General features: G+C 53.2%; 1 protein-coding gene across 5 annotated transcripts; it reads right to left on the bottom strand.

Annotated features, from left to right (window-relative positions):
• Positions 1-540: 540 nt before the first annotated feature.
• HMGB3 (high mobility group box 3) lies at positions 541-10,106 on the bottom strand. Of its 5 annotated transcripts, none has more exons than XM_070604871.1 (5): positions 9,978-10,106; positions 5,168-5,322; positions 4,737-4,876; positions 4,084-4,258; positions 541-3,605 (listed from the first exon to the last, which is right to left on the bottom strand). In XM_070604871.1, exons 1-5 carry the CDS (start codon positions 10,024-10,026, stop codon positions 3,465-3,467), a joined length of 660 nt encoding a protein of 219 aa, XP_070460972.1. In that variant the 5' UTR covers positions 10,027-10,106; the 3' UTR covers positions 541-3,464. The 5 variants fall into 5 exon arrangements, with proteins under 5 accessions (XP_070460972.1, XP_070460971.1, XP_070460974.1 ...); XM_070604870.1 differs by lacking the exon at positions 9,978-10,106 and adding an exon at positions 7,484-7,719; XM_070604873.1 differs by lacking the exon at positions 9,978-10,106 and adding an exon at positions 7,302-7,484.
• Between the last annotated feature and the right edge of the window lie 847 nt (positions 10,107-10,953).

Here is a 10,953-nt window from a genome sequence, read left to right as displayed (position 1 = left end):
ATGCTCAAGATACAAAACAGGGCCGGGTTGGGGGGGGGGGGTGTTGCTCTGGTTGAAGCAGGAAAGGAAGCCTGGGGCTACTAAGCCAGCCTGCCAGCCATTCCCTCCCAAGTAGTCCTGGACTCCACAGAAAACCAGAAGCCAAGAGCAAGTGGACCCCATGGCTCTCATCCAGAACTCCTTGTTGGGCCTGGCTCTGTCAGCCAACTAAGCCCCGACCCTCAGCCTCAGGGAGCCCTGGTTGGCAGGGCTGGCTGATTACAAGGACCCAGCCACTGTATCAAGAGCAGTTCATTAGCATTCTGCAAATTGCATATTTATCCTGGCATACAGCTCCAGAGCCAACTTCCCCCTACTCCTCTGGCTGAAGGGTTGATCTAGGGGCTTTGCAGTCCTTAACACTTGCCCTTTTTGATGGTATCTTTCCATTAGACGATGGGTCTATGGTTACAGCGAAGGCTGAACTTCTAAAACCTTGATTATAATCAACCCAAAATACAGAGGCTCAGTATCTCAAAAAGATTGCAGACAGCCCACTGATTACTTCTTGGGAAGACTGATTAAGAAACTTTATTACAGAAAATGAATGCATCCAACGTCCCCAAATACATTTGTGACAAGAACAGACATACAGGAGACACAGACAATAGTTCCTACATCACAGCCTTGTTCTTTCCAAAGGATAAAACATCATTCAAGAATGGGGTTAAGGGCTTGGTAGAGAGAGAAGCGGTTAGAGAAAGCAGTGCTCTTTTTGATTAAAAAAAAAAGTTCACAGGTTGGCATTGCAAGAACACATACTGTGGGTCCAGAAATCAAGCTAAGCCAAAGTCTTCGGTGGTGACACCACACCGCTTGTAGCATCTCAGAGAAGCTACAGAACATCATTCCTTTAAGGAGCAATCTTGTGATGGGGTGAAAACCGTAAAGTAGTAGTCTTTCCGCAAGCAGCTAATGGGCCAAGTGGCCTTGAGTCTCTTCAGAACGAAATGCCTGCTTCAGCAAAGACCACTTTTGTTTAACCAGAGCGTGAGCACAAAAGAAAGGCACCCTCTTCCAGTCTGCACCCTTCCATAGTTGGCATGTCAGTTACAACCAGCTAGAGGGGCACCGCTTAGTAAGAAGTCTCTCCTTTGTGCTTACAAGTTGAGCTTCTCTTCCCTATTTGACGAGGTTGGCCACAGCTCCCAAATCTTAGCCTGGGACACTGTGTGGGGGGCAGCAGCAGGTTTAGCCTACCATTCCAAACAATCGCTGCAGGAAAGTGATGAGGGCACGGCTGAAGCGGGAGGGGCAATCCCAGAACAAGTGCCTCTGGGCAAACCTCAGAATCGAGGGTTTTTAAACTAGTGGTCATTTTCTAGAAAAACACATTTAGGACAAACAGTGCTACTATAAGAAGAAATGGCTATGAATACAGATTAGAGATCAGGCCAACGACCATGACCAATACTTATCCAAGACCTGACAGGGTGGGGAGGACACCACCTGCAGACATGCAAGGTTCCAAGTAGGGAATTTTAAGAAAAAGCTGCTTTCTCCTGAGTAACGTCATTAAAACACTCCCGAGTGCTTCACGGCCTCAAACACAGATATTTGAGTATTAATGCTAGGCAAGACCAACACTCACCCCCAACAAAGTCCCCTTCATAACTGCCAACAGTTAAGATGTATGTTCACACCAGCCCTCGAAATGATATTTAATATCCCCATTTGCCACTGCGGCCACCACCCCTCACCCCAACTTGGACAAAATTTAACACTATCTACCAACATGGAAAAAAAACCACTGAAACACAAACCAAGCTTCTTCCAGTTTAAGAACATTTAACAACAATCTATGTTTCCAATGAATGAACTCAAATTGTGGGTAGGCCATTCTACTTTTCATATGATGCATTTACCACTTAGGAACAAATTGATTCCATCAGCCTAGCCTGCAGCTGGGGGCCCCAAGATGGAGCCTATGATAGGAGCCCCAGCAATCTTCCTCGGGGTGCTCGGTTTCTTGAAGTAGAGAAAAAAACAGATACCGCTTCCTACCCCACCCCCCTTCACTGGGGTCCAGGAGACAGAAGCAGCAACTCAAGACATCAATTGTTGAGCAGAAAAAATAATGTTCTGTTCCATGTACTGACGGGGGTGGGGGGGGGAGGTGTAAGAGGAAAAATAAAGCCTGAATATTTGACAAACCATACCCTCGGAGGACATTTTGGCTGTTTAGTGACAAATTTGGCCCCACAGTGTGGGGGGTGGGGTGAGGCAAAAAAAAAAAAACCAATTAAACCTACGTAGTCATCAGCCTCAATTGTAACCACCACCGACCTGTATCTCTGAAGGCTGCTAACCCTTGCCTGTGTCGAGTTACCTTAGCTCCTACATTCAACAGTCCAGACTTCATCTTGATGCCGCTCGGACAAACAGAATCACGCAGCAGCTTCAAGGAGCCCACTTCACCTCCGACCTAAGGAAGCGGGCCACACCAAGAACAAGAGACGTCACCAGATTTACAGGGAAGTTAGTCGCCAAATACAATGGAGTGGGTTGTTTCACTGCTAAGACTGCTGTGAGTCAGAAATTTAGACTGTTATAATAGAGAACAGTTTTAAAAATGTAATACTGTTTATTTAACTTCAAAAACATTTCAGCATTCTAAACATACAAAAAAATAACAGAACGTTGCAAATTGTATTTAGTACAGAAGGTTCTTGAACTTTCATTGATGCAGTGGCTCTTTGCTTTGCTGACAATGAAGAGTTCTACGGTTTGTTTAAAAACAAACAGTTTAAAACTACCGCACTTAACTAAAAAAGATCCAAACACTTCTCATGCCAGCTGACCCCCCTTCTCCACAGCTAAGAATGGCAGCAGAATGCTATGTCACTATATACAAAAACAAGACAACCTGAAGCTAAATGGATGCCCACTGCAGTGTCCACAGGTCCAGCCTCACAGTGCACGCCCTGAGCTACGGCCCCTCCAAAAGGCATCTTCCCCACAGCCTCAACGCCAAGCAAGGAGCATCAAGAGTTTGTCTCGGTTGTTTTGTTCTTTTTACACACTATAGATATGTACAGTCGATAACTCAGGATTTCTAGCCAATAACCATAGTTAACACCACCTTACAAATTAAAAAAAGAAAATGCCAGAAACATCTTTAAATGCCTTGTCACACCAACAGCAAAGTGCACAGAGTGAGGAGAACACGAGAGCCTTTTCAGTTTAAAAATGTTTGGAAATATGTACAACTTTGATACAGTTTCAGGGTGCTCCGGACACCCATGGCCACTTCATGTAAACCACTGACAATTTCTAGAGCACTTTGAGAGACTACGATATGATCATGATCCAATTGTGTAATTAAACCTAATGAGGGCAACAGACACCTCTCCAATAAGAGATGTGTCAATTACGGTGCTCCCCTACTCTAAGGTATTCACAAGGAGACAGATAAACAGTTTTTTTTATTCATCCTCTTCCTCCTCCTCCTCCTCCTCCTCTTCCTCCTCGTCTTCTTCATCTTCCTCTTCCACCTTTTTCCGGGCAACTTTAGCAGGACCCTTTGCACCATCAAATTTTCCTTTAGACTTATAGTCGGCCACATCCTAGAAGGAACAGGGACACATTCCAAATGAGTAGACGAGCTCTCCTGCAGCCGTTTCAGCAAAGGATACAAACCTGCAGGCCCCACCTCAGAACAAGCAAGCAGGAATTGGAAACAACCGAGATGGGGCTGCTCTTCGAAGTATTTGTTTCCAGATACAAATTTGGGTCTCAGCCATTCAAATGTAAAAGTTAACGGGTTTTCAAGGGTCCTTTAATTCATGTTAATAGCACTACCAAGTCCTGTGCCCACGGCATCCCATATGTTATCAAATTTTTTAAGCTGTCAGAGGCCTGAACACCAGCACACACGGCTGATCTTGCACAGAGACGGGCCCTTGCACGCTATCCTAATGACTCAGCCCAGCAAAGCAGCCTTACGCCCCACAACCCACCCAGACCCTGGGCAGCTGACTGCTCGGCCGGCCATGCTGCCAGGCTGGCCCCTGACTGAGCTGGGAACACTCCGGGCCACCTCACCTTCTCGTACTTCTCCTTCAGCTTCGCCGCCTTATTGTTGTAAGGCTGCTTTTCACTGTCACTTAAGTTATTCCACATCTCACCCAGCTTCTTTGCCACGTCTCCAATAGAGATGCCAGGGTTTGTCGATTTGATCTTGGGGCGGAATTCTGAACAGAACAGGAAGAATCCAGACCTTGTGGGAAAGAATTGTATAAATGAGATGAGAACTCAGAAAAACATGAGCTTAACTTGAAATCCCACGTTCCTGACCCCACATAGTTCCCCCCCGCTGGCTCCCCCACTAAAGGAAAGAAACGTGCGATACCATATCCAATGATACAAAGTTACAGGCTCCAGAATGTTTAAGATGCTTCAGAAACATACGGTGCTTCCTCAATCTCTCAGCTACTGGGAAAGGGGTAGGACCCTGACACCCAGAACTCGGCTGCCTTCTTCCCGGCGGAAAGGCCAACAGGCAACCGCCACATGCACACAGCTCACAAACCCCTCAGCCTTAACTGCGGACTTCCCTTGCAGCGCATTTTAAAGCTCAAAGAACAGAATGTCTTGCAGTGGTTATCTCGACATTTTTTGGGTAAAGTGCTCTCTGGAATATCTATCAAGCAGAAGGAAAGCTCTTAACGGTTATCCTGAATCCTACAGTCACTTACGGTGGCCTTTTGGGGGCATTAGGGTCCTTCTTCTTCTTGCCTCCCTTAGCTGGTCCATAATCCTTCATTTCCCGATCATAGCGTACTTTATCTGCCTTTGCCATCTCATCAAATTTAGACTTCTCTTTCCCAGACATAGTCTGCAAAGAACAGGACCTGTTAAATTCCTCAACGCAGGGCAGCACATACCTGTTCAGCTGTCCTGTAATTAAAGTGGCAGCTGCTATAACCGCCTGCAAAAGGGGATGAAGGCCTTAAACCCTTGTAAGAGTCTTAAAAAATAAAAGCACGCGCAACACAATTCTAAAGACAGGCGAGATAAAGCAAAGGAAAGAGGAAGAAAGCAGCCACCTGGGGCTGCTCTGAAGGTAAGTAACCCCGAGGTGTGTAATCCAGCTAAGATGAGCTTGAAGGACGCAAAAGAAAAATACCTTCCACCTCTCAGAGCACTTCTTGGAAAATTCTGCAAAATTGACAGGGACCTCTGGGTTTTTCTTCTTATGTTCCTCTCTGCACGTCTGCACAAAGAAGGCATAAGCAGACATCTTGCCCTTTGGTTTCTTGGGATCACCTTTAGCCATCCTGACTGTGATGGATGGAAGGAAGAGAGACAAAGAAAAACAAATACAATGAATAGAACAGACCTACAAGATATACGGAAGGCAGAGCAAACTTCAAATCAAGGTGTTCCTAGGAAGCATCCCCCATGCCTGAGGCCACTGGCAGCTGAAGGCAGAGTGGGGAGGAAATCAGCCTCACTGTCGCTTGTCATTTAACTTTTGACCAGCATGAAGCGCGCTGGTTTGCGAGTTACTTCTCCGAGAGCGATCAAGTTCTCCAAATGGAACCGACCCAAGCGGGGTGGCTCGGCGCTACATTCCAATTCTGAACTACTACGTTTTGGAAACTACAACCACAAAGTGGGAAGGGCGCAGGCGGATGACAGAAGCTTGAAACCAACGACTTAAGGCTAGCTGGTCATCTGTTTAACTCCTGTGTTAGAGACAAAAATATTGTCACCGCTGCTAAACACAGGATCAAAGCAGAACGGGAAACAGGGAACATCTGAAATGTCACCATTGTTTATGCGTTTTGGCTTATAAAAATGGCTTTTACAAGGCTGATCTGGCAAGTGAGCCGATATCCCTTGTAGTATTAGTTCAAATGTGTCACTTTGTCATTATCTAAAGGGGGAGGGGATACCAAAAGGGCTAGCCTTGCTCATGTGTAAAGCGGAACGCGTGTCCAGCCACAAATACTTTCTCCAAAGTTTCCAAATAAAAATGCAGCTGTGGCGTGTCATCGTCCCTGTCCCACCCCCCAGCTTCCCGCCATCTTTTCCTTTTCCCACACCCAAGGTCACCATGTAAAACTAAAGCGCTCCCCTTTGCGGGGCCTGACCTAGGGGCTGCATCAGGGCTCCGCAGTGGCTGCGCGGGTGGGGCGGGACGGGGCGCCAGGCAGCCCCGGGCCAGCAGCGGGCAGCCGGGCTCGGCCCCGCGCTCGGTCACCCGGACACCCATAATTCACCTTCCATTTTGTCAAAAGCTTCCTGATGAAAGAAAGTGCCCCTGAAATCTGCCGCTGCCACCCCCGGGGGGCGCGCGGGGCCGGGGGCGGGGGTGGCAGCAGCGCGCTGGGGGCGCGGAGCCGGCCGGCAGCAGCGGCGGCGATGGTGGCGCCCGCCGTGCCTCCGAGTCCCGCTCGCTAAAATGGCTGATCCGCGCGCGGCCGGCGCAGGCGGCGGCGGCGGCGGCGAACAAAGCGGTCCGGGCCCCGCCGCCACCGCCGCCGCCCGCTCGCCGGCCCCCGCCCCGCCCCGCCCCGCCCGGGCCGCCTGGGGGCGCGGGGCTGCGGGGGCCGCGGCCGGAACCCCTGCCGGCGCGGGGCGCACTCCTCGGGATAACAAAGGCGCCCGTGCAGCCATGACGCTCGGCCGCGCCGGAGCCCGCGGCGGCGCCCCCGGCCCTCCACGCCGCCAGCCCCGGGCCGCGGGCGCCGGGGCCGAGGCCAGAGCCGGCCCGGGAGCCCCCGCCGCCCGCCCCGCCCGCCTGTCCTCCCTGGCCGGAGCCAGCACCGCGCCAGCCATGTTAGCAGCGGCGGCAGCGGCGGCGGCGGTGCCCAGCGGGCAGGCGGCGAGCGGGGGACGGCCGGCCTGCGCCCCCCCTGCGGGGCCGCCGGGCGCTCCCGCGACGGCCATGTTAATGCAGAAGCAGCAGTGCAGCCCGCGGGCTCGCGCGGCGCCCGGCCGAGCCGGGGAGCGAAGTTTGCCCGCGCCGCAGCCCCCGGAGGGCACCGGCCGCCCGCCCCCCGCGGAGTGTGTCCCGGGCCGGCCAGCACCTGGCCCCCTTCCCAACGCCGCCGCCCGGCGCCCGGACGCGCGCCGCCCGAGCCCGCAGCCGTCCCTCGGCTCGCGCCGCCGCCGCAGCTGCCGGAACATCTGGCCTCGGGGGTCCTTGGCCCCTCGGCCGCTGCGCCGGGGGCGGCGGCCGAGGGCCGCTCGGCGGAGGGAGCCCAGCCCCGACAGCGGGGAGCTCGGGCTGAAGCAGTGAAAAGTTGAAACACCTGAATTGCTTCTTCCTTCCCGGCCACCTAGCAAGAGGGAAGGCGAAGGGGGCGGGAAGGGCGCGGGGAGGAGAGGCAGGGGGAGGCGGCGGCGGGGCGCGCTCGCGGCGGCGCGGGCCGGAAAGTTGTGCGGGCGCTGCGGCGGCAGCGGCGGCAGCGGGCGCGGGCGGTGCGAAACGTACCTGTATTGTTCGCTAGTCTGGGCAGCGCAGGGCACGACGCGCGGCTCAGCGCTCCCCAGCCTCGCGCTAGCTGCCTCCACGAGAGCCGCCTGATTGGCCAGCGGGCTCCGCCGTTTAAAACAGCCTCCTCGCCCGGCCATTGGCCGCGGGCCTCATGCATATTAAACAGGCTCGGGCGCCTATTGGGCGCGGCCACTGGGATCATTCATTCAAACAGAACAACCCGCCGGCGCTGGCTGCGGAGGCAAAACAGAGGAATAATAATATTCTCGCCTTCCCAACCCCCGTGCCCCCGTGTTCGAACCAAGCTGGGATCTCAAAGGACTTCGGAGAGATGGCTCCGCCAGTCCCGGCGGCCTCGGGTCTGGCATGGCAGGAAGAGGTCGAGCCTGGCCGCGCAGCCCACTGCTCCCGCCGCACCCTGGCCTGGGCCCTCCTGGCCCCCAGGCACCCCACACAGCCGCGGGAAACCTCCGCGGGCCGATAAGCGAGGGTCGACGGTACTCTACCTCTACCCAGTCCTGCCGCGCCTCCGCGGCAGGGGCCTGGCCACAGCTCGCTCCTCGGTGCCGGTGGAAGGCAACTGCTCGCTCGCCGAGACCTTGGGGTTTCGGCACTCGGACGCCGCTGCCCCGCTCGAAAGGGACCTGACTCTGCTCCTGCAGATCGGGCTCAACTAGGCTCTTCCCACTAATTGCCAGAAAGTCTATTTGTGCCTGCGCTTGCGAAAACGGCGAGCTAGGTGGGCTAGCGGAGGAAAACGGAGTTTGGCAAAAGCCAAGAGAGAAATTGTTTTGTAGTCAGGGAGTCCCCTTTTCATTGCCTCAGTTCAGGCCCGCGTTCCCTCTGCTCTCCTGGCACACACCCTAGTGAAGAATAAAAGTTCTTGGAATAAATAAATGGGATTTGACTTGGCCTCAGCTTTGCCACTGGCTGGTGTTATGGCCTTGAGCAAGTCACTACTTTTGGGGGATTCAAGCAATGGTTTTCAAAGTGTGTGCAGGATGAGGCAGTGTCACCTCTAAGAGGTATTTGGAAATGCCCCATGACTGGGAGTCGTTGAGGGAATTTAATGAGAGGAGGGGATGGCCAGGGATGCTAAAGGTCCTGCATTGCACAGGGCAGGCGCACAAGAGGAAGAAATGTCCCACTCCAAATGCTATATTCAGCCCTGTTGAAAAATATCTGAGGGCCCTTCCCTCTTTGAGGTACCATGCGTTTCCTGGAAAGAATGGAAGAAAAAGAGTGAGAAAAAAGGAGCACATTTTAAGGGTTGAAATTTGAAGAAAATAATGGAAGAGGCATCATGAGTTTTTCTATAGGAAGTTCCCTATCCAAAGTACTTTGAAAGGCCAATATAGCTAGCTATTTATAATTTCCATATTTAGAAATGAAACCCACCAGAAGATGAGTTTTCCAAATGCTGTTTCCAGAAACTGTGGCTGAGTTTCAGGTGTGCAAGGGAGCCGACCTCACAAGGCATCTGCCTCCCCACCCCCACCCAGCTCTTGCCAACTCCTCTGAACCTCCTGGGCAAGCCTGTGTCCCTGCAGGTAGCGCTGCTAGGCCCCCACCATTAGGGATCCAACTGAAATTGAAACGCAAAGATTGTGCTGCTTTTGACAAGAACCAACAGGTATCAAGTCACTTTCCTAGGTCCCCAATTTACAGACTCTCAGGAATGCGGATATCTGAAAGCCACCTGTCTAATCCTCTGCCCTGTTAGAGCTAGCTGAGTGGCTGCCTACCTTCTGCTTGCATACCTCCACTCATAGGAAGCTTACCACCTCCCTTCTGGGTTGTCTTTTCCATCTCAGGCAATCTCTGAACCTTGGGATCACCATCCTACCCACAGTCCAATCCCTCACCCTTCAGAGATTTCATGGCAGGCCAAGTCTCTTCTCTAGGCAGATAGTTCCAGCTTCTTCTACAATCAGGTCCTCAGGGTCCAACCTTCCCAGGCCACTCCCTCCTCCCTGTCTCTGCCCTTCCCAGAGGGGAGCAGGGCCTCCACACATGATCTGACCAGTACATCCCCTGTGCCAGAGTACTCCAGTCTCTCAATGTTGTCAGGCCTTTCTAGGCCAGAGGCGCAAGTTGGGGTCTCAGGCAGGACAGGGGTCTCTTTCTGGTCCAGCCACTGCCCACACTGGGAAGCTGCACTTGGCAGTTGGCAGGCACCAAGGCAGGGGAACCAGAGTGGTCAGCCTCAGAGCCCACCAGGAACTACTCGGCGGGCCCCTGAGTGGATGGTGAGGGTCACAACTTATAAGCACAGGCAACTCACGAGCAGCACACGTGTACACACTCACCCCGGGCACAGCCAGGGCGTTCCCAGAGGCAGCAGCTTGACAGCCAAACCAGAGAAACAAGAGTGTCTCCCAGCCAGAAGAGACCTTACAATAAGTGGTGTCGAGACATCACCCTCAAGACCCATTCCTCCCCATCTGCTGCCACAGCCCTGCCCCTTGGTCTCCTACTTCTGTGTACATACTTCGGATGATGAAAGGTTTGCTCCCCTTCTTCCAAGGGAGCCTTTCCATCTCTGCTCCTGAGAAAGCTCCTCCTTCTGTCAAGCCGAAGCACTTGGCCTGAAGCTTAAACCTATGGTTGATGTGGTCGGAACTTCACAGAACACGACTATGACATTGCCCAGTGGGTCAGAGATCCAAAGATGGTTGCTATGGTTCCCTGCCCCTGCCCCCGACAAGGACACATATCACCCTGAGTGTCCGTGTCTTCTTCAGGCCCAATCTCCCCGATTCCTCCATCCCTTCCCCACGAGTCTCGGTTAGGAGGCTCCGCACAGCTTGGTTTTCTCCTCGGCACCCCCTCTTTGTGGCAGCGTGCCTGAGCACAGGCTTCAGCCTAGCGGGTTCCTACCTCAGCAGAAACTCTCTCATAATTCAATTCCTTGTGCACGTATTGAATGCCTACTAATAAATAACAGAAGGGAGATGAGGTGAAGAGAGGGTGGGGCTGGAAGGCAGGGGCAAGGCCTTGGCTTTGGGCTTTGTCACTGACTTCCCAGTGTGCCTTCCGCCATGTCACCTCACCTCTCCAGCCTCAGTGTCATCTGTCAAAGGTGATTTCACCCATCTTATCCACCCCAGCCACTGTCCAGTCTACTTGTGAGGGAGGGGTTTTGTGAAGGTGGTCTGGTTGTCACTAGTAAAAGGCCCCCCAGCTAAAGACCAATCTGGAAGGTGAAAAAAAGTGACAGAAAGTCAGGGGTGCCCAGGTGTAGCCTGGACTCAGGGGCCCCAAGGCAGGCTGCCTCCTCTGTGAATCTCCATTCCTGGTGGCTTGGAAGTAGCTCCAACTGCTCAAGGTGCTGGAGGGTACCCTGGCCCTCCCTGGAAATTACCTTGACCACATGGTTCACCTGTGAGGCCCAGTACCACGCCAAGCCCATCCACACAGGGGAACCTCAATCTAGAATCTCATAAGCCACTTGGCTGCCTGGAGAG

The sequence above is a fragment of the Equus przewalskii genome, chromosome X, assembly GCF_037783145.1.
Source record: "Equus przewalskii isolate Varuska chromosome X, EquPr2, whole genome shotgun sequence".
Classification (NCBI taxonomy): Eukaryota; Metazoa; Chordata; class Mammalia; order Perissodactyla; family Equidae; genus Equus; species Equus przewalskii.
This window is presented reverse-complemented; position numbering and strand designations above follow the sequence as displayed.

What these genes read in the sequence shown, in the direction of transcription:
- HMGB3 (XM_070604870.1), bottom strand. Translation starts at nt 7,688, where the DNA reads ATGATCCCAGTGGCCGCGCCCAATAGGCGCCCGAGCCTGTTTAATATG. An exon ending in AGTGCTCTGAGAGGTGGAAG is followed by an intron (nt 4,877 to 5,167) that starts GTATTTTTCTTT and finishes TGTTCTTTGCAG; the next exon opens with ACTATGTCTGGGAAAGAGAA. An exon ending in AATGCCCCCAAAAGGCCACC is followed by an intron (nt 4,259 to 4,736) that starts GTAAGTGACTGT and finishes CTTTCCCACAAG; the next exon opens with GTCTGGATTCTTCCTGTTCT.